Source organism: Podarcis melisellensis, assembly GCF_964234715.1.
Source record: "Podarcis melisellensis genome assembly, chromosome: 8".
Classification (NCBI taxonomy): domain Eukaryota; kingdom Metazoa; phylum Chordata; class Lepidosauria; order Squamata; family Lacertidae; genus Podarcis; species Podarcis melisellensis.
Window position 1 is genome coordinate 74,991,098 of NC_138540.1, and position 22,267 is coordinate 75,013,364.

The 22,267-nt window shown below is 47.1% G+C and overlaps 1 protein-coding gene and 1 pseudogene across 6 annotated transcripts in view; both read right to left on the reverse strand.

Moving 5' to 3' along the window:
* Positions 1-22,267, reverse strand: part of LOC309375234 (formyl peptide receptor 2 pseudogene) — a 112,083-nt pseudogene that overhangs the window by 4,714 nt on the left and 85,102 nt on the right. The window lies entirely within an intron of this gene.
* LOC309376419 (sialic acid-binding Ig-like lectin 5) lies at positions 747-20,718 on the reverse strand. Of its 5 annotated transcripts, none has more exons than XM_081922745.1 (13): positions 20,647-20,718; positions 19,825-19,875; positions 13,013-13,162; positions 11,386-11,790; positions 8,163-8,471; positions 8,000-8,041; positions 6,991-7,242; positions 4,802-4,867; positions 4,427-4,678; positions 3,409-3,717; positions 2,909-2,999; positions 2,303-2,459; positions 747-2,121 (listed from the first exon to the last, which is right to left on the reverse strand). In XM_081922745.1, exons 3-13 carry the CDS (start codon positions 13,122-13,124, stop codon positions 1,924-1,926), a joined length of 2,193 nt encoding a protein of 730 aa, XP_081778871.1. In that variant the 5' UTR covers positions 13,125-13,162; positions 19,825-19,875; positions 20,647-20,718; the 3' UTR covers positions 747-1,923. The 5 variants fall into 5 exon arrangements, with proteins under 5 accessions (XP_081778871.1, XP_081778869.1, XP_081778872.1 ...); XM_081922743.1 differs by lacking the exon at positions 19,825-19,875 and adding an exon at positions 15,033-15,116 and having other exon boundaries at positions 20,647-20,689; XM_081922746.1 differs by lacking the exons at positions 8,163-8,471; positions 19,825-19,875 and adding an exon at positions 15,033-15,116 and having other exon boundaries at positions 20,647-20,689.

The window sequence follows — 22,267 nt, forward strand, 5'->3', positions numbered from 1 at the left end:
TTTTCCCCTGCATCCCCTATTTGTTGGGAGGTTTTAGAACCCTATGGCGTTGAATTGCACACCCGCAAGTCCAGACAATGCAACATGTGCCAAAATTGTTGTGTGTGCATTATGACGACCTGGGACCTGGTAAACCAAGGACTGCGGACAATGTTCTCTGTTCACTAGTGCAAGGAATCTTGTGCTAGCAGATGAGAGGGCAAGTTTTAATTTTGTGCAGGAGAGGAATATGGCAGAGAAAGGGCACTAATGTAAACTTGTTGTGCAACAGATCATACAATTTATTGCGTGGCAAAGTTACCAGCTTGAGCATTCTCTTGCACAATGATGCTCTGCTGGCATAAAAAATTTTGCCAGTGGAACAAGCGCGCCACTTTACCCTAATACCATATCAGATGCAACCACCTCAAGTGTTTCCCCAGATTATCCTTCTCTCCCCTTCCCCAATGCATACCCATCACTCTGCTTTTGTGCACCCCATTTCTCACAGTCCTCAAAAAGAGTAGCCCCCAAAACTGCTTGCCTGAGAGATGGCAGAGGACAGAGTCAAAATGACAGTGTTATCTCTAAGGGGCTCACGGTAATGGCAGGAAAAGGTTAAGAAGCTTAATCTTTGCCAAGTTCTGTTTGAGGGAGTAGTCGGTACATTCAGGAAGAAATGTCACTGCAGCACTTAGAGGAGATAGGATGAGACAGGAAATGAAAGGTCGAGGGAGGGAAAGTCTATCTAAGGAGTCACTGCCATAAAGAGAGCCTGAATCAGATTTATGATCCCCAACAGCTTGGGGAAGAGAACAACATATTCATAAACACAGAGACATGCGTGTATACCACATGTGTAAAAGATTTTTTAAAAATATTTTTAAATTATTGAATACCAGCAAATGAACCTTGAGCTCTACAAGGGGGGAAAATACATATTCCAGAATCTACTAGAAGCATTCTGCCCCTCCAGCAAAAGAAACTGAGCCTGAGGCAAGTGTGTGAGAGAAAGCAACCAGCGGCAGACTCAGGGCTTTCCATTTTTTTCAGCAGCGCTTTGTGTGGAAGTTTCCTATTTACCTAATGTTCCATGGCTACATGGGAAGAAATCTGCAAAATGCTTTTGGGGGTATGGAAAGGGCTATTGAGATGACCATCCTAAATAGAGAAAGGGCAGCTGTTGTACAGAAGCACAAAGCATGTTAATTATTTCTCCTTATTAAGGCAGGATACAAGCACGTCAAATAAATAAATAAGAGCCATAGAGCAAGAAAGAGTTAGTGAGATGTACTGGAAATATTTTTTAAAAAATAGAGCTGTACAACATAGGCTCCCCCCCCCCCCCGCAATAATCTTTTCAAACAAAATCTTTAGAACAACTTTACCCAACTTGCTGTGCTCTAGATGTTTTGGACTACAAGTCCCAACATCCTTGACCATTGGCCATGTATCCTGGCAGATGATGGAAGCTGCAGTTTAAAACATCTAGAGGGTACCAGGTGGCTGAAGGCTGCTTTAGAAGATGGTATGCTGTTTTTTCCTACTGAGCAGGGAACATTCTGTGACATCACAACAGTCCAGCCAATCACTTTGGGGAGGGAAGATGTTCACAGACAAAAAGGCAGGTAGTTGACAGCTACCTCGTTCAGAGTAAGTTGGTTAACTATGCCCACTACCATTGCCTTCTTCTGGTTCCTCCTTCCTTGTGTAAAAAACAAGCAAGTCGAAAACACCAGAGTTACTAAAATGGAAGACCCTTTCCATATCCGGCATATCTAATGCTTCTCCTGTCCAGTCAATTTACTTGGTGGATACTAAATCCAGATTGCTTATTCTTGAAGTCCAGCTCACTTTCACACCCAGCTCCTCTTGTCAGTCAAATAACCCCCTTCCATCATGATGGGATTGTTCTCCTATTGAGAAACAAGGTGTTTGGTTTTTTTATTCCCGTCTGATTTCTGAATATTCCACAGACTCCTCCACTTGAGGTGGAGGTCCCTTGCTTTTGAACGCCACAGTTGTATAGTGAACCTCATCTGGTTCCTCAACGCTCGGACTGGGAGGTCTGGGGATCTGCCTGGGTTTCGGGGTCCTCTCTCCAGCTGCTTTGGGTGTGCCAACATGGGGTGATCTTTGACCCTGAAAGGGAAGAGAGGTGCTGTGAAAAAGACTCCCCTTTGCAACATACCTTTAAAGCACTTAAACATCTTGTGCACCTGCTCTCTGTGTTGAAGCACCCCTTCTAAAAATAAAATTAAAAAATACTTACCTCAGGAGGCCCAAGAGGTTGCAGAACAGTAAAGCTACATGGGATGCATACCTGAGGTAAAATGTTGCTATAGATCAGGCTGAAGTTGTTGGCTCTCTGCTGCCCTCCATTGGCAGAGTTTACATATTTATCAGAGTTTACATAATTAGCAGAATCCATAGCCTCTGGGAGGGCTGCTTTCGGAGTTGCTTTCCTCTTCTTATAAAACCTAAGATCAAAATGGCCAGAACATGGTAAGATTCTCATACACCCCTGTGATTAGAAGACCTGCATGCAGGTCTTTCTCTCTCTTCCTCTACAGCCCTCATCAAAACTCATATCTTGTTGTAGCCAGTGCTGGCCCTACTCAGAGTAGACCTATTGAAAGTCAACCAATATGATCAACTTTGGTTCATTCATTTCAGTGGGTCCACTGAGTAGAACACAACTTGATGGCTTTGGTTTCATTCTCAGTCATCTCCTGTCATCCGTCCCAATGATAACTTTGCATCTCCCGTTCCTTCCCAAACCCTAACCAACTGAGCTGCCCAGGCTTAACTTCTCAGATTTGACACAAGTTGCCTGCCAGAAGGTGGTTTCAATGGTCAGGCCAGTAGAACAGTGGACTGTTGTTGAGAACCAGGTGGAGGGAGGGAGATCAGAGAAGGATAAACTCACTTGATCAGGCCCAGGCAGAGCAAGAAGACAACCGCTGCCAGCAAAGCCCCACACAGCCCAGAGAGGAACAGTGCTGAATGGCTTCCTGTACCTGCAATGATAAACCAAGATCTCAAAGAAAACTGGGATTGGAAATCAGGAATCCTGGTCCCCATCCTCCTTCCTTCATTTCCCAAAAGCAGATGATGATGATGATGATGATGATGACAATGATCATCATTTGCTGCTCATTTTATTTTTAAACATCTCCAGGTGGTTTAACACAAACAGGTAAAATAAATGCAAAAATTAAGATGCTAGTTTTAACTGGCATCATTTTTCAGTAAGGGTGAAATGGGTGGAGACACCATTCTGGCAATCCCCGATCTACAGAAATAAATGAGGTTCACTTGTAATTAAATGTACTTTAGAATCAGGGTGCATATCTACAACCTCTTTGGGGTTTTCCAATATCGGCAGGGCTGCAAAAGTCAGGATTTCTCAATCTGGTGGAGTCTCACCTGTTTTCAAGGAACCAAGGAGGAATTGCATGGTGTAGACTCCCAGAGAATTGTTCCCAAGACAGATGATGCTGAGGTCGCCATCCGGGCTACCTGTCCAAATTAGGGAGCTGGTGACCTCATTCTTCTGGACTGAGGAAGACACTTTCAGGTCTGCCGTGCTGGTGTTCTCAGCTACAGTCTTCCCGCCCACTTGCCAATGGATCTGAGGTGGAGGCCTGGAGTGCAGGGAGCAGTTGCAGAGGATGCCATTGTCCTTACGCCAACAGGTAGTGTTTTTCTGGGGAGTTTTGCTGAGCTTGGGGGCATCTGCAGAGAACCAAGTAGCCAAGGTGAAGAACACATTCCGATCTAGCTAATGACTGCACCAGCTGCAATACCACAATTCATCCACTAGAGGCAGTCGGGAGCAGACACTGCTGCCACCCTAGTTCCCTACTCTGTTGAATAAGGTAAAATCCTGCTTCAGCTTGGTTCAGAAGGCAAGGAGTTTCTTTCCCCCTTGTGTCCAGTTTGAAAATAAAAACAGAATTTACAGGAATGGTTTACAAGAACTTAAGAGCTGTGTCTCATAGAATCTTAGTGTTGGATGGGATGCTAAGGGTCATCTAGTCCAACCCCCTGCAATGCAGGAATCTCAACTAAAGCAGCCATGACAGAGGGCCGCCCAGCCTCCAAGGAAGGAGAGTCCATCACAAACAATGCAGCCTGGGCTTTTCCGGTGACGGGGCAGCATCAATAGCAAAAGTGGTCCCGAATGGGTTTCTTCTGCCCATGCTGCTATTAGAGGCTCAGGAACACCTTAATGAAAAAGGGAGTTGGCCTCCCTAATAGGAACACTACTCTAGGCAGCTATTTGGGTGGGATGTAAATCTCACTTGGTGTTTTCACACTGAACCTCAAATGCAGCCCAGCAGAGGACAAGGGGTGTCCTGTAGCATGGGAGATCAGCACCCTTAACAGTTCCCCTGCAGCAGTGAGTCCCAGTGGTTGACCCAAACCTGACTCCCTCACTCACATTCCACAAGGAGGTGGAGGAATCCCTCAGCAGAAGCTATGGCGTTCTGAGCCTGGCACCTGTAGTCACCCTGATCCTCTGCTTTCACATTGACCAGCTCCAACCAGTCATCTGGCAGCTTCTCCAAGACCCTGCCTTCCTTGAACCAGCTCGTAGTGGCTGCAGGGTTGCTATCGGCCTTGCAGAGCAGCCGCAATAAGTTGCCTTCCTGAACCGTCAACTGGGAGCCACTGGCTACTTCCCTGGGGCAACCTGGAATCACAGGAAAGTGCCGTCATGTCTGTGAAACAGCAGCTGCCCCGCTGAAGCCAGCCTTATCCTCCAGAGGAGAAAGGATCCGTGTGCTGACTTTTGCACCCTAAAACTCTCTGGTACCTCGAGCTAGTGCTGGGTCCCTCCTGTGTGCATGGGTGACATTGAACGTCATTGTCCTTGGGCGATCTGGAACAGACATATCAATGTTGAATCAACAAGAGAAGAGCCTTTACATTGGTGAATGAGAGGCCCATTGCTGTGCAAGAAAGGGCCTCCTGATGGCATTGGGACTGGCTAGCTGGAAGGGAGGGAGACCACCAATGGCAAGCAGATACAGAAGCAATGAGAGGTGGAGCCAGAGACAGGTAGAGCCAGCTAAATCCAGTTATATCGCTATTCTTGTCTGCCCTGCTGAGCTCTAGATGGGTAAAATGGAGACCAAGGAGGGGAAAGCTGGCAGCCTGGGCCACCCCTTAAGCTGGTTGAAAGTAAGAAGGCAGCAAGTAGGGGCTGTCTAAGGGTGGACCCCGTTTGCCTTAATGGATCAACCTGTACTGTCCACTGGAAAGGTGGGGTCAGCAATGACCATCCAGGAAAGTGCTCTTCCCCTGCCCAGTGTACACAGAGCAGACAGAGCAAGATGAAAAAGCACCATATTTTGACACATAAACGCTGCACTGTTGTGACTGCAATCTAGGCTGCATCTTTTACCTCCTGTTCGGATCCAGATCTGCCCTCCATTGTCCATAATCTCAGTGCATTTGGGGTTGTATCCCAGTGCTAATCTGTCACAGAGTAGACTCATTGACATGAATGAACATGCCTAAAGTCCATTGATTTCAATGGATCTACTCGGAGTAAAACTTAGCCGGTGACATTCTGCTTGTCAAATGTTTACTTTATTCTGTTCCTATTAGTGTCGTAATTACTAATCAGATTATTGCATTTTTTGAAAAAGGAAACAGAGGGGAATAGAGAAGGGCATAAATCCTTTTCTAAGCTACACACACACACACACACACACACACACAGTGGGGGGGGGGGTTTCTGGGGGGATGCAGGGGGATGCATGCCCTAAACATTTTGTGAATCTAAGTTTGGCAGTAATTCAATATGAGTAGGAAAAAGAGAGTACAGTGGTACATCAGGTTACATACGCTTCAAGTTACATATGCTTCAGGTTACAGACTCCGCTAACCCAGAAACATTACCTCAGGTTAAGAATTTTGCTTCAGGATGAGAACAGAAATTGTGCAGTGGTAGTGCAGCAGCAACAGGCTGCCCCATTAGCTAAAGTGGTGCTTCAGGTTAAGAACAGTTTCAGGTTAAGAACAGACCTCCAGAAAGAATTAAGTTTTTAACCCAGGTTACCACTGTACCCCTAAAAAAACATATTTTTTTAAGAAAAAAGCACTGTATACACACACAAACACACCATGATGACCAGAAAATTGCTCATAAAAAAGACAATGCAGATTCTCGGTATGCCAAATGAATTTCAGAGTATTGGGTTGTGCAACACCCAACAGCTAAACACAAGGCCCACCTATGAGGCTATCACATAGTACCTGAGAGGGGGAAGATTGCAAAATGACTTAGGTCCCCACAAGCATCATCCTTATGGGAGCCTTTTCATTGGATAGGCAAAGGAACCATGTTCTGCATCTCCAGGTAGCAAACAGTGAGACCATTGCCACCTGGGGATATTCCTTCATGAGATGCTCATTAGACGAAAAGGTCTTGAAGCAACTGAAGATGGGCAGGTGGGAGAGAGACATCCAGCCATTCTCCTCCATTGTCCACACAGACCTTTTCTTACAAAGCATCAGAGCCACATCTTACACATCCTGCTTTATGGGCAGGACAGATATGTGAACAAAAAACGTCTAAGTTTGGCCTTTGTATTTAATATTAGAGAGCTGTCATTCTGATGAGAGGTTGCATAAATGTGCCCTCTCCTGGTGAATGAGGATACTCTCACAGATTTCAGACAAGGGTTATGTTCAGTGACCTGAATTTGTGGTTTTGCCCCTGGGGCTGCACTTATGCATCCTGAAACTAACTTCTTAGAAAGCTTCTGCAAATATGTAAGCTCATCATGGGGCTCCTGAACTTGTGATGAAGCTGTCAAAAGCTGCATCTCACACTACTGGGCTGACACACTGTGCAATGCAGCCAGAGCCGTGTACATTTGCAGAGGTCCCCTTAGTGGAAGCATGCTGGTATTAGTTGCAGGTCAAGCCACTTAGCATACAATGGAGTTTCCCAGGTTAATGCCCCCAAGGAACTTCCCACTCCCCATCTCTTACATTGCACAATCACTGAGAGATTCTTCCTGATTGAGCCATGTGGATTCTCTGCCTGACATTGATACATCCCAGCATCCTCTGATTTAATGTTGGACAGTTGAAGAGTTTCTTTACTGCCCTGCATATGGTTCTTTAGGGGCTTGTTCTTCTTCAGCCATGTCACGGAGGGAATAGGTTTGCCCTGAGCTTCACAAAGCAGGCTGACGGTGTCACCTTCTCGGACCACCAGCTTTTCTTTCTGCGTGGAGAAATCTGTAAGAGAAATGCAGTTAGATCACAATTGGTCCTGAGATGCCTGATGCTAAGGAATCCTCACTCAATGCTCAGATGTTCTTGTGTATTTTGAAGAAGGATGGTTGACACCAGGTCTGCAAATCTTTATAATGATTATTAATTATAATTGGTTCAAGATAGCTTTGGGCCATAGTTTTGCAAAAAGAGAGATAATCCCCTCATTTCTCTGCCAGTTCAACTGGCAAGAGAAAAAATAATAATATCCCCTGTTTTGCCTTCCACTGGGAAGACTTGGGCCCATTTCTTTTCCTTCTCATTCCCCTTTAATACACAACTTAATGCCAACATAGGATTCTAAATGGCTTACGAAGTACAAAAACCAGTTACACAAACATTAAAATATAAACACCCACAATTGAAATATGCAATAGAACAGTCCAGTCCCATCAAATAGAAACCCCATGGCAATTAAAAGAGGAGACTCAGGTCAAGAGCCTGAAGGGTGCTACGGTGGGGAGTGAATTTTGGTTCGGGTGCAAGGATGTGTGCATGGCATGGCTTGTGGAAAGACCCACTGAGCCCAGCTCCTCCCTGTTACCATCCAGTTTGTCTTCAACTCCCCCCCCAAACCACCATCCTGGGCTCTGCCCCAACTCCCAGCCATCTCTCAAACCCCTCCTCCTGCACAATCCCCACTCTGAGATCCTGAAGCAGCTATTGGTTGTCCAGCAGAGCTCAGTGAGGATGGGGATGTGCAAAAAGTTTTGTATCTCACCAGGGTGTCCAGGCCTTGTGATTCTGATGTCCTGAGGTGGGTCTGAAACATAAGAAAACAGTGAGGGGAGCATGAAAGGAGTAAATTAGCTTGCATGAGCTAGAAAGAACTGTTGGCTGTTCATGGGAGGGGGAAGCAGTACTGAGCTATGGGAGCTACTCACAGACCACTTCAAGAGAGAGTGTATTCACAACTGTTCTCCCAACTGCAGGGTATCTGACATGGCAAGTGATGGCTCTGCCTTGATCCTGCAAAGTAGGTGCGAAGGTGAAGGCAGAAGCAAAGGTCCAGCTCCCATTGCTGTGCTGATGGTTCTGTGCAGTTGTTGTTCCTGGCAAATTACTCCATGAGATCTGAGGCTGCCGCCATGATTCTTTCCATGGGCAGGTCCCTGGAGCCTGGCAGATGAGGGTGACGCTCTTCCCCAAAACCACCTCCGAAGAGTTCAGGATCTTTGGCTTCTCTGACAGCTCTGAGAAAACAAAAGTCCCCAGGATGGGATCAGAAGAAAATTCACAGACTAAAGTAACTAGGAAACAGGACACAGGAGTCCTGAATGATGGATGTTCACCAGCACTACTTTACCCCCCACTTTGTGGCAAATCCTGCCATTCTTTCATTTGTCCTTTAACAATAACTTTGTGTCTCTCCCTTAGTAGACTGATTCCCCATGCAATGGTCTGCTTTCTCTACCAATGTTGGTCAATGTTTCTGCCCACTGTGGACTCAGCCTGGAGAGGGAGAAATCTTGATGGCTGCCACTATTCTGCTGAACATGATTTTTGATACTCAGGATCCTGAAATTGGAGGATGAAGCCAGATGTGATTTGGGAGACAAGGAAGAAAAGAGGGGGAAAATGACACCTTGAATGCAGCAGCCACAGGAGGCATCTGTCTTTCATCAAAAGAGGAGTGCAGGCTGAGGAGGGGTCACTTAACCCTTGAACTATTTTTTCTGAAGCAAATGGCCACCCACCCAAACTGCTCACTTGCATACAGGGGAATAGGAAGCAGGTCTGCATATCTTTTGTCGTGGGGTGAGGAGCTTGGAGAGGGCAATTTCTAGGGACTCAGCTATACTGTTGCAAATAAAATGTTTCAAGTGTGTTGCAAAGTGCAATATACAAATGTGACACTAAAAATAAATAAATTCCTCAGCGTTTTTTTATATGTGTGTAGATTCCACCTAGGAGACATGGAACAAATCCAGAACTCCCCTGGCCACACTCCCCACCCCCTCCACACACACACCTTCTTCCAGGAATGGGTTGTTGAACTGTGCCTGGATGGAAAGAGGTGGATGACCATGTAGAAACAGCTGACATTTACCTGAATGCCATGTAGCCGACACAAGCCTGGCTTGCATATCACCTTAGCCCTAGCTGAACTATTGTTTGAAGGTGAATGCACACTGTGTTGGTGCAGGGGACCCAAATCAAAGGTGTTTTGCTCCTGCCATGTTGCCAGGAGCTAAGCCATGGTTTGGCAGAATGTTAATCTAAACCAGTGGTTCCCAATTAACTAATTACTAAGGACCCCCTATTTTCCAAAAGCCAAGCCCCAGTCCCCCTACTTTTAAACATTTTGATAGCTCTATGGTAGTTACCTCTGCAAAGCAATTTTTTGAATAAAATGTGGGGTAGCCTTTAATAAGCAAATGATTTTAGGTATACTAAAAAAACAGACTAGGACTGAGAGATATCTGGTATTCAACATTGTGATATATCAGCAGCTAAACATCACCATGTTCCCCTATATCACGATGTCCGAAATTAGAGGTTGGGATGGGGATGAGGGAAGAAGCAGCCGCAGAGACTGGATGGCTAAGGGGAGGAGAGGAAGTGAAGTCACCCCCATTGCATGGTTTGAGGGGGAGGGGGAGGGGGTGCATCAAGCCACAATCAGGGGGCAGCCAGTGAAGATGCACATCCACTGTGGCTGCTGCTGCTTTCCTGCTGACTAAGAAAAGCTGCTCTGAGTCACTGCCAGGGGAAGGTAGTGCCACAATTCCTTGAAGTGAGAGCAGTCAGCTGCCCTGTTCTCCATCAGTGAGAGGAGAAGGAAGTGATTGGCTGCCCTGGCCTCCCTCGGTGTGAGGGAAGGCAGCTCAGATCAGCAGTGTTATCAGCAGTGTTATCGTTTCGGTGTTGCCTTAAAATCAGCTGCCTTGCTCTTCCTCGAGCAAGGAGTGATATATTGCTGCATATTACTGGGTCAAAATCGTTATTGTGGTGTGATTTTAAAAATTATTTTGGCCAATTTATTGAAAAATTGCAGAGTGCTAAAGCAGACCATAAAATTTGTGAAATACCATGCAACAATGACAAAAAATGAGTTGGAGGGAAGGCAAATGATGGGGCCATGGAGGCCCTGTGTATATTCTGCAGACCCCCAGGGGTCAATGGACTCCTAATTGGGAACCACTGATCTAAACTCAGGTTCCTGATTTGTTTTTCTCCAAAAGAAACCATGAGCTGTAGCATAGGCTTGCATTTAGCTAACTGCTCATGGTTTGTTTTGGGGCTCAGACATTAAGCTGAGGCTTAATCTCCTGTAAAACCACCTGCCCCACACCAGCAAGGGGAAGGTTCTCCACCTCCATGCTAAGCCAAATCAAGGCTTAGCTCTGTGCAGAACAGCAGCAGGAGAAACAGGGGAGGAGCAAAGTGCCCCCAATTTTAACCCTATGCCTCAAACCCACTCTGCACTCACCTTAAAACCAGTTAGCTATGGGAAAGTGACCTGAGTTTGAGGCCTGGACAAAGATAAGAGGCACACCTGTTGCTCTGCCCACATTTGCTTGAGGCTCCATCCATGTGTGCTTCTGGCCCTGCCCACCACTTGCATGTGGCCCCTAGAATGAGGCCCATGAACGAAAGAAATGTCCCCCACCCAAAGCACCCTCAAGTCCTAGAATTCAGGATGCAGTGGATTAGGACAATGTTGCAGATCTGCACTGAGGCTGATTTCAAAGGTGGCAAGAGAATACCTCTCTGCTTCTCCTGCCATTGAGGAAGCTGTGGAGAGAGAGATGCTGGGGGAAGGAGAAGAAGCAGGTGATGGGATGCAGCTGGAAGTGAAGGAGAAAATGCCTCCAGTTTCCTGTTTCTCAACACTGTCAGCATAGAATCCACAAGAGAGTTCTTCCTTCTAGTGAGCTGTGTAAAGTATTAAAACATTTGGAGATGCAAATGATCTAATTTTGGCATTACAATAATGAAGAGGAACAGAAAGCATGGAGCACTTGTATCTCCTGTCCCTTTGGCATCAGCATAATGTCCAGAGGTCAAGGCATATTTGTAGGCAGAGCCTTTCTTCCCTTTACAGCACGAAAGAGCACAAAACAGGGAATGAGGAAGCAAATAAAGAAATAGGAAACCTCTTACCTGTCACAGAAACACGAGGTAAAATATAACCAGAATAGCTGAATTTTAAGGTTCCTTTCTCAAATCGAAAATAGTACTGCCCTCCATCCTCAAACTTAACATCATTGATGCTAAAGGAACAGTCACCTTCTGATGGATTTCCAGTCAACTGGAAACGATTCCCAGCAAATGAGGCAAAGCTTTGATCCTTGTCACTACTGGCAACAACACTACCAGCAATTGGACGGTTGTGAATATAGGACGTATCACGATCATTCTTAATCCAGTAGACGTATAATTCCCCACGATACGGATCCTCAGGAGGGGGATAAGTGAAGTTGCAGGGAATGTGAACGCAGAGACCTCTCTGCACGGTGACAGCCTTTAGTGCGTTAAGATCATATCCCGGGAGCTGACTCCACAGACCTGCCAACGGAAAGAAGGAAGGAGTTCACTGTTTTGTGGGCTTAACGAAGACCAGTTTTGCAGCTGACCCTCTTGCCAGCATACTGTACACTTCAAGAAGAACATTCTGCACAGTCAACAGCACCAAAACATCAAGGGTTGTCTGGAGCAGCAGTGCCTGGGGATTATGGTGGGTCTCCAGTCCCAGGACTTCCCAACCACCCACCACAGCAGCAGGACCTCAGGGGGAAGTGTTTCCTGGGCCAGGGCAAGAAGGAGGAGGACATTCAGGTGTGAGTGTCTAGCAGGTGCCACACACACTCTCAGTCAGAAGGAGGAGGGTGCTCTCAAGTCCCCTGACCAAGGACCCTGAACCCAGGGATATTCCAGTGCTCCTTAGGCCTCACACTGGAGCTCTTCCTGCTGTTTGTACTCAGGACTCATCATTTCCAAGTTTTCAAATTCTTCACTCTTAAATTAAACCATGAAGTGAGCAAAACCTAGGAAGAACATAGGAAGCAGGGCTGGCCGCAAGAGGTGGCATGGTTGGGTGTCTGTCAAGAGCCCTTATCCCAGTGGGGACTCAGTGATAAGAACCCTCTGGAGCTCCTGCAGTGAGGAGGGAGACTCTGTGAGGAAGGGGCATGTGTGGAGGGTGTCTTGATCAAGGACCACCCAAAACCTGGACCTGATCAGAAGCTGCCTTATGCTGAGTCCATCCACTGATCCATCTACTCTGATGGGTCGTGCCTTTCCAGTGTCCCAGACAGGAACCTCTCCCAGTTTGTGGAGATGCTCAGGTTTAACTTGAGTATTTTTTTGCAATTCATTCATTCCCCACCTTTTTCCTGACAGGGACTAATGTTGGCATAGAGATAAAAATAAGAACAGCTAAAAACATTTTAAAAAACCCAATAATTAAAAACAATTAAACATTAAAGCTATATACACACAAACACACACTTTAAAATATACAGATGCTACAATAAAAACAGCATGGCGCCAGCCCTTTCATCACAAGTAGTCAGTTTCCAAACTCAGCCTTGGTCCTTCCCTCTTGGAAAGTAACACTCAGAGGAACACATTTTCTCATTTCTGTACACCAAGGGTGGAGAAAATGTGAGCCTTCAAAAGTTGAGGGACTCCAGCTCCCATCTTCCTTGAGGGTGGGCTTTGCTGGCTAGAGTCTAACAATATCTGGAAAGGCTGAAGGTTCCCCAGTGTTGTCGTGAACCATATCTACCTTTGCAGAGAAAGGCAAGGATCAACAGTGTCAGCGTCGCCATCGATGAGGCTGGGTTCTTCATCCCCCAGGGAAGGTTCATGAGTTGTATTGTCTTTCTGCCTCTTGGCATCTTTTTTGAACTGGAGGCTTCTTTCTGAGGCTGGAGCTCTGGGGCAAAGAAAGAAGAGAAGAGGAGCATGAGGCACTAAGTAAGCAGTGCTGGCTGAAGCAGGGAAGATACTCAGAACCCATAGTTTCAGAAAGAATCAAAATGTGGAAGCAGCATTAGCCACAAAGTCTCTCATTCCAATGCCACAGTCTAGCATGAGCTCAGACGCCAGGCTCGCAAGGGCCACCAGCCCCAGCCTCAGTTTCCCCATTTCTAACATTCCCAGCAAGCTTGCGCTCCTGTCTCAGTGACAGCTACGCTGGTCATGTCCACAGAATGGAAAATGGCAAGATTCGCCAAGGACGTGCTCTGTGGGGAGCTGGCATCAGGCACCAGGCCCAGTGGCGGACCACTTGATTCTCTGATCCTACCCTCTACTAGCATATGAGCTCAGGAAGCATTTTCATGAGGGGGTGTGGGAGCGCTGAGGGAGTCTCCGTATTGGTATACACACAGAGAGAGAGAGAGAGAGAGAGAGAGAGAGAGAGAGAGAGAGAGAGAGAGAGAGAGAGGAGCCAGTCGCTTTGAACAGGCACCAGTGGAGTCAAACGCATGAGGTAGTTGTGGAGCTGAAGAGCCAAGTGCAGCTGCTTGTTTGTGTTTTTTTGGACAGCGATGAGTGAGGAAGAAGGAGAAGACTGAAGAGGAAGAAGGACACAATTGCCCCCCTCCCGGGCGATCCAGGGCTACCCTGACCAGCTCTGGACCAATTCCAGATTGACCCAGAAAAGCTTGATTCCGTTCAGGATCCAGGAGCTAATCAGTCAGGATGCACCGTTTCAATGCCAACAAACATTTTAAACCACATCTCTATACATACTCAAAGAGCTCATATTTAACTAATCGCTTCATCCAACGGCCAAATGACAGATCTCTGTTTTAAAACAGACAATAGGGTCCCCTGAAATAGATGTGGACCCCAGCATCATCAAGGAAAGGCAGCTGTCTCCCTCCATGTTGTTTCCCTCTGTCTCCCTCCATGTTGTTTCCACAGATGAAATTCCTCATCTCTGGTTGCTATTTGTCACCCTTGTGAGGCAAATAGCAGCTTGAAGGGGAGGATAAGCCCTCAATGATGTGGAGAACTAAAGACAGGGGAAATGAGACGCTGAGAGAAACCAGGGGGAGTACTCCGGCAGGGAGCTTGAAAGCAAAGATCTGAGCCTAGAAACACAGCGCAAATGCTAGTCTGGATGAGCTCTTTGTTGTCTGTTGTTGCACCTGCAAAATAAATGCAAGAAACAGGAGAACTACTGGCCCCAGAACCTTCCCACTCTTGGCTGTGTTTTGTTCTGCAATATTCGCCCTGGGGGGAAAACAGCCTCTTTTGCTCCTTTCTCTGAGATTGGGAGAGAGAGAAAGAGAGAAATAAAGGGTGGGGGGAGCCTTCTTCAAAACCAGGGCAAGCCCAAGACATTTTGGTGCTTGAGGTGGAGCAGGAAATGGCACACACGCACGCATAGTACCAAAAGCAAGGCAAGTTATTTTGACACAACACGTTAAATGAGCTTTCTGCCTGAAGCAGCTCCCTCATCCTGCCCAATAGTAGGGTTGGCTCTGCTCACCAACCCTCAAAAGAACCTCCCAAATATCTGCTTACTGAACCACTTATTCTGAACCATTACCGCTTTGGGTGGGGTTCAAAGTAAAGACAACTAAGACATTTTGGATGGTGTATGCACCATGCCTTTAAAACACATCTTAAGCACATTTTCTGCCCCAAGGAATGGTAGCTTGCCTCTTACAATTCAGAGCAGCTTTTAAAAAAAAGGACCATTCACAGTATTTTGGGGGACAGGGGGGGATGTGCTTTAAATGTATGGTGTTACACACTACAATTCCCTGTCCAGACCCAGAATTTCTCCTGACCTGTCCGTTTCGACTTGCAGCGAGAGATGCACCTCCTGGTTGCCTCTGTCTTTCCGCCTGTGGTCCTGACCCTCGATGAGAATTCTGCTAAACACAGAAGGGGAAATAGTAGACAGGAACCAGAAAAGCAGAAGTCTCTGCAAAACGTCTTTTGCAAGCAGGAGGAGGAGGTGGGGGGAGATGGCTTTCTTAGGCATTTCCCCCTTCTATCACATATGAAATCTCAAGATATCACAACTGAAGCTTGACATTAGCTTCACTCTGGGTCGATAAAATATAGTAGAACCCAATGTGGTGTATTGGTTAGGAAAGAGGTCAGTAAACTTTTTCAGCAGGGAGCCAATACTCTGTCCCTTAGACCTTGGGGGGGGGGGCTGCCTATATTTTGAAAAAAGAAGAAGAATGAATTCCTACGCCCCACAAATAACCCTGAGGTGCATTTTAAATAAAAGGACACATTCTACTCATGCTGATTCCCGGACTGTCTGCAGGCTGGATTTAGAAGGCGATTGGGCTGGGTCTGGCCCCTGGGCCTTAGTTTGCCTACCCATGGTTAGGATGTTGGTTCAAATCTCCTGTTCAGCCATGATGTTTGCTGGTTGTTCTCAGGCCAGTCTTTCTACCTAACCAACAGCGGAGGGTTGTTGTGAGGATAAAATAGGTTGGAGCAGAGAAACATGTTTGCCAGCCTTAAACTCTTTGCGGAGGGAGGATTGGAATATTAATGCAATAAGCTGGGGGGGGGGGGAGAAGAGATTTAAAGAAAAGGAAATTCAAAGCAGTAACCCTGGCCATTTTCACTAATGCTCTTCCCTCTAAATTTGGGGCATTGTCAAATCCTGGTTCTCCTGGCCCTTTAAAAAGGTTTGCTCACCCACACACAAAAGTGACATGCTTGGGAAACTCCAGCCACTAGCCATCTCAGTTGGCTCAGAGGCATCTAGCCATAAAAAAACCCCGAGCACATGCAAATTGCCACATGCACATATGTGCTATGGGCTTGTGCCCCAGGCAGCAAGTAGCTGGAAGCAGAGGGTGGGAATAAATGGACAGCTCTCCCTCATAACACCAGAAATCAGGAACATCCAATGAAGCCGAATGTTGGAAGATTCAGGGCAGATAAAAGAATGTGGTGCATAACTGAACTATGGAACTCACTGCCACAGGAAGAAGCACTGTCTGCTAGCACAGACGGCTTTAAAAGAGAATTAGACAAATTCATAGAGGAGAGGGCTTTCAAAGGCTACTAGCAATGATGGGAGATATTCAGTTGCCACTGTCGAAGGCATCATGCCTCTGAATCCAAGTTGCTGAGAATCACAGCTTAAATGGGCATCTAAGTGCCCTACCTTTCCCATCAGAATTAAATCCACCATGGATTAGTCCAGTGGGTTGCTAGCTGCAACCACCTCCTGAATTTAGAGCACCAGAACTCTACGGTATGCTAATTTGGGGGGGGCAGGAGCCAAAGAGGCAGTGCTCCGTGGGCTCCCCAGCACCAGCACCACAGTCTCCCCTGCCTGGGTTGCATGGTGGCAGCTTCCAGCGAGATCTTGCCAAAAGCTGGCACTGCTTCTGGAACCATTTCTGCACCAGCAGCAGAGGCGGTGAGGTGCCCAAGGGGAGATGCCACCTGTGCCCAAGGCAGCTACCTCTCCCCACCTTATGGGTGGGCTGGCCCAACTGGGAGTGGGAGGGAAAGAGGGGGCAGGATAGTCCAAATGCCATTTCGAAGCAGGCAAGAAAAACCATTCCATCCCACTTGCCTTGGTTGTGGGAAAGAAACAGCATAGAAGGAATTTGGCATGCTACACTTGTGAAGAAGAAGAAGAGGAGGAGGAGGAGTTTGGATTTGACATCACTACCCTAAGGAGTCTCAAAGTGGCTAACATTCTCCTTTCCCTTCCTCCCCCACAACAAACACTCTGTGGGGTGAGTGGGGCTGAGAGAAGTGTGCCTAGCCCAAGGTCACCCAGCAGCTGCATGTGGAGGAGCGGAGACGCGAACCCGGTTCATCAGATTACGAGTCTACCACTCTTAACCACTACACCACACTGGCTCTCTTGTGGTTCTTGGGAACCATAGCTCTGTGCAGAGAATTGCATGGCTGTGGTGCTGTTGCTTATCTCCACACACCCAGCCTAGGAAACTGCAGTCACCTGGTTTCTTCGAGGAAACCAGGGCGGTTAAAACAATTTTAAACTGATAGCATAGATGTGCCCCCAGACATGAGTTAAAGGCAAAGATGAAAGTGGGAAATTCGGTTTTGAGGCAATGGCGCAACGTGTCTGCACGCAGATTTGACTTTCCTTAGTGAAAGGATGGTGTGACCATTGAGGAAGGCTTGTGACTGGATGGAAATTGCAAGATAGGCATGCAAATCCTGTCTCAAATCTGGTTTCATAATGCAGCTCTTGCTGCTTCAGAATGCCTCTGACAAAGCTCAGAACAAAGGCCACCAGGCCTGGCTCAGCAAGCCCTGCGTCCAAATACTGGAGGTGGTCTAATTGGATCTACCTGCGGTCCCCTGTTTGAGACAACAGGGTGGGCAACTGTGGGGAAAGCGGTGAGCTGACCCTTGAGATTTCAACACAGGGATAAAGAGAAGCCACGACTCATCCAATGTTGACCAACTTTCCGGTCATGTGCCGTGTTCCACCAATGGGTCAGCATGTGTCCTACTTTACAGAGGACAGCCCACTCTTTGAAGGGCGGTCTGGTCCAAGTCTGATTTAAAGGAGCTGAGATTTAAGAAGGGCACGTATAAGAAATGGAAGAAAGGGGGAATCACGAAGGAAGAGTATACTGAAGCAGCCAACAGCTGCAGGGAGGTCAGGAGGGGAAAAGTCCAGAATGAGGCCAGGCTTGCAAGAGAGGTTAAAAATAGTATTAAAAGGTTTATTTGGCTATGTTCGAAGAAAGAGGAAGAACAAGCAAATTAGTAGATCCTCAATGTGGAGAAGACAGAGAAATGCTGCTGGGCGACAGAGGAAACTGCTCAACACCTACCGTATTTTTTGTTCTATAAGACTCACTTTTTCCCTCCTAAAAAGTAAGGGGAAATGTGTGTGCGTCTTATGGAGCGAATGCAAGCTGTGCAGCTATCCCAGAAGCCAGAACAGCAAGAGGGATTGCTGCTTTCACTGCGTAGCGATCCCTCTTGCTGTTCTGGCTTCTGAGATTAAGAATATATTTTTTCTTGTTTTCCTCCTCCAAAAACTAGGTGCGTCTTGTGGTCTGGTGCGTCTTATAGAGCGAAAAATACAGTACTTTGCATCTGCCTTCCAGACCCTCCAAATGTCCCTATTTTCCAGGGACGTCCCTGATTTAGAGAAGTCATCCTGGTTTCTGATTTGATCCCGGAATGTCCCGCTTTTCCTTAGGATGTCCCTATTTTCATTGGAGAAATGTTGGAGGGTATGGAGTTATCTAACCCCCGAGCTGTTTGAAGGCAATCCTGCATAAGGAAGTTTGTTTTAACGTTTAATGTTTTATTATGTTTTTATATGTGTTGGAAGCTGCCCAGAGTGGCTGGGGCAACCTAGTAAGATGTGTGGGTATAAATAGTAAAATTATCCTTATGGAATGGAATGTCCCTATTTTCATCAGAGAAATGTTGGAGGGTTAGCATCACCCAACCTGGCAATAACAGCATAAACAATGTAAGGAAGGAGCTGCAGCCCAAGATAGGAAAGGGGGTAGTAAGTGAACACTGAGCTATTTTAAAAGAATTCAAATCTCCAGGGCCTGATGAGCTGCACCCAAGGGAACCAAAGGAGCTTGTGGGTATATTCTCAGAGCCTCTGTCTATAATCTTTGAGAATTCTTAGAGAACAAGTGAGGTCCCTGCAGACTGGAGGCAGGCAAATGTTGTCCTCATCATCAAAAAAAGGGAAAAAAGAAGACAGGTAACTACCAACCTGCCAGCTTGATGTCAATACCTGAAAAGGTCCAAGAACAGATAGTTAAATGGTCGGTCTGTGAGCACTGAGAAAAATATGTTGTGATAAGGTTACTGTTAGGTAGATTTATAGCTGGTGGACTGTCCAAACCCAAAGTGTGCTCACTAATGGTTCCTCATCATCCTGGAAAAAGTGAACTATTTGAGCAGTCATGTTGGCTCCCCTCTTAGGCCCAGGATGACAACTGTCTGCCGCCAGCTTCACACAATGGGGACAGCCTTTCTGTCAAGCTTATGCCTGCTAATTCTTCATTCCAATCCACATGATGTCCAGGAGTGGGGACCAATCAGACGTTTGCAGGGTGTTACCTTCTACACGGGACGTGGAAGGCGCTGTGGGTTAAACCACAGAGCCTAGGACTTGCCGATCAGAAGGTTGGCGGTTCGAATCCCCGTGACGGGGTGAGCTCCTGTTGCTTGGTCCCTGCTCCTGCCAACCTAGCAGTTCGAAAGCACGTCAAAGAGCAAGTAGATAAATAGGTACTGCACTGGCAGGAAGGTAAACGGTGTTTCCGTGTGCTGCTCTGGTTCACCAGAAGTGGCTTAGTCATGTTGTCCACATGACCCGGAAGCTGTACGCTGGCTCCCTCGGCCAATAAAGCGAGATGAGCGCCGCAACCCCAGAGTCGTCCACGACTGGACCTAATGGTCAGGGTCCCTTTACCTTTACCTTCTACATATGACTCAGCATATTCCTTACCATCACTTCTGACTTGGATGGATTAAGGAATTCCCCCACCCACCCCTCCTGGCCCATCTTAAACCTGACCTTCACTGAACGGTCCCAGAACAGCGCTTTTCTTCTGGGGAAAAAACAGTACCGGTACTCACCATGAAGATGTTACAGCCAGTGCCACATTTTTAACCAGTGGGGGGTTTTTTCTAGGGAGGAAAAATGGTGTTAGTACTGAGTACCGCCAGAGAAAAAGAACTGCCAGAGCAGAATTCAAAAGTGCCACAACTAAAACAGGAATGAGGCATATTGGCATCATGAAGCAAAACCATGAAACTAACCAATAAGGACAGTATCAAAACAGCAGCAAGAACAGCAATGCAACAGGCAAGAAAATGCCCACACAACCAATGGTCTGGGTGAAGGTGACATATCTGCTTCTTCAGATATGTGGGGCAGAATTTTGGGTGGGTTGAAAAAGATGGGGTTGGGCGGACCATGACATCCCTAACTCTGAATGCAAGCGAGAGAAGAGACCCTGCTCCTCCTTCGCCGGCCCAAATCGCCTTCCAGTCGAGGTAGGAATTTGGGATGGCAGCATTGCACCTTGCAGTCTGCTCTGCCAATTGTTACCCACATATAATAAAACATCCAAGGTTAAGAATTTCCCCATGCAGGGCTGCCTTCAGGTGTCTTCTAAAAGTTGCAGTTATTTATCTCATTGACATCTGATGAGAGAGTGTTCCACTGGGCAGGCAGTGGTTAGAGCGCCGGATTATTAGGAACCCGAGAAACTGGGGTTCAAGTCTCCACTCAGCCACAAAGCTCACTGGGGGACAGTGCTCCAGGCGCTGCCTCTCAACCTCATCCACCTCACAGGGTTGTTGGGGGGATGAAAGGGGGAGGGGGGAACTGTGTATGCCGTCTTGAGCTCCTTGGAGGAAAAGGTGGGCTGTAAATGAAGCAAACAAACCACTTACCTGGACAGCTTGAACATTCCAGGGGCATCTGCTTGCAAGGGACAAGAGACAAGAGAGACAGACTCCAGTAGGATTATGACGCTCTTTCTGACAGTAATCTCTTTTGCTTGGTTCAGTTCCTGTTTTATTTGCAAATTGAGCACAGGGCAAAGTTCCTTACAGAGAAAGATGTTTTGTTTTGCCTTCCGTTTAAAAAACTGCGCCAGTTTCACTGAAAGCAAGGAGCGTGACTGTGAAACCCACCTGCCCGTTGCAAACCTGACAGGACTTCAGTTGCATGAACTTTCTTCATCCTCAGCACCCAGCTCAGCAGGTCCTGCTGGTAGGAGCCCCCAGGCATGATAACAATTGATTTCCAGGCATCTCCAAACTTGGCCCTCCAGAAGTTTTGGGACTACAACTCCCATCATCCCTAGCTAACAGGACCAGTGGCTAGGGATGATGGGAAGTGTAGTCCCAAAACATCTGGAGGGCCGAGTTTGGGCGGTGCCTGATTTAGACACTAGCACCCCTTACCAGTGACAGAGCTTCATGCTCCGGCACTGGGGGGGTGGAGAGAAGGCGGGGGGCTGGTGCGCATCCCGGGGTGTGGTGCGTTGCCTGTGGGGGTGTGGTGCCCAGCACAGGTGGGGGCAACCACGATGGCACCCCACCGGGATTGCGCTGCCGGGGGCAGTGCGCTCCCCCCGCACTCCTCTTCCTCCACCAGTGCCCCTTACGTGCCCATATTGTTTTCCCGTTTGCTTCCTGTTCTTTTCCATGCTTTTTCTAACTGTTTTCTTTGGGTGTTTTTCGTTTTATTGCAGAAGGCAATAAATAAGAAATAATCATCTTTCATTATCCCAAGCCAGGTGTGGGCAACAATCAAGCCCAGGGGCCAAATGAGGCCATCTCTGCCTCTATGGTTCTCTCCTGGAATTCTCCCCACAGCAAGCCCCTCCTCAGCCACACCCCCTTTGCCCAGGCCACACCCCTCTCCCTCCTTGATTTGCACCCTCCTTGAGTCTGTTTTCCTGGCTGGAATGCACAATAATGCCTCTTGCTTGCTGGCATGGAGGTCGGTGGGTGTAGAAACCAGCCTAGTTGTGCAAAGGTAAAATTTACATTGGCTGCTCTACCCACTTTAGCTCTGGCCCTACTCAGCACTGGCATGTGGCCCTTGGAAGGCTAACCAAAAGGTAAAGTGGCCCTTGTGCTGGAAAAGTTTCCTCCACCCCTGAGTTAAAGAAAAACATTGTGTTTATAAAGTTGCATGAAAATCAGACACCTGGTGGAACATTCTCACTCAGAAGTGGTTCCCCCGCTTCTTGCATATTCTGGAAATAAACAACATTCTGCTTTTTGTAAAAATTAGGGTTGCCATATTTCAAGCAGGGACATTTTTGGCCAAAGTTGTTGAGCTTTTTCTAGTTCTGCTCCCAGAGCTATTTTTATGAAACATCAGCAAAAGCGGCATGGGCTGCCATACATCCAGATTTTCCCAGACATTTTACAGATTCCCGCCCAGACACTGCTAGAGACAACTGGATTCCCAGATGTATGCGAACCCTAGTAAAGAATACTGTTAGTTATTAGGGTGCAAGAGAAAGGTAAGGCCGATCGCTGAATTCTCGGTTCCTCA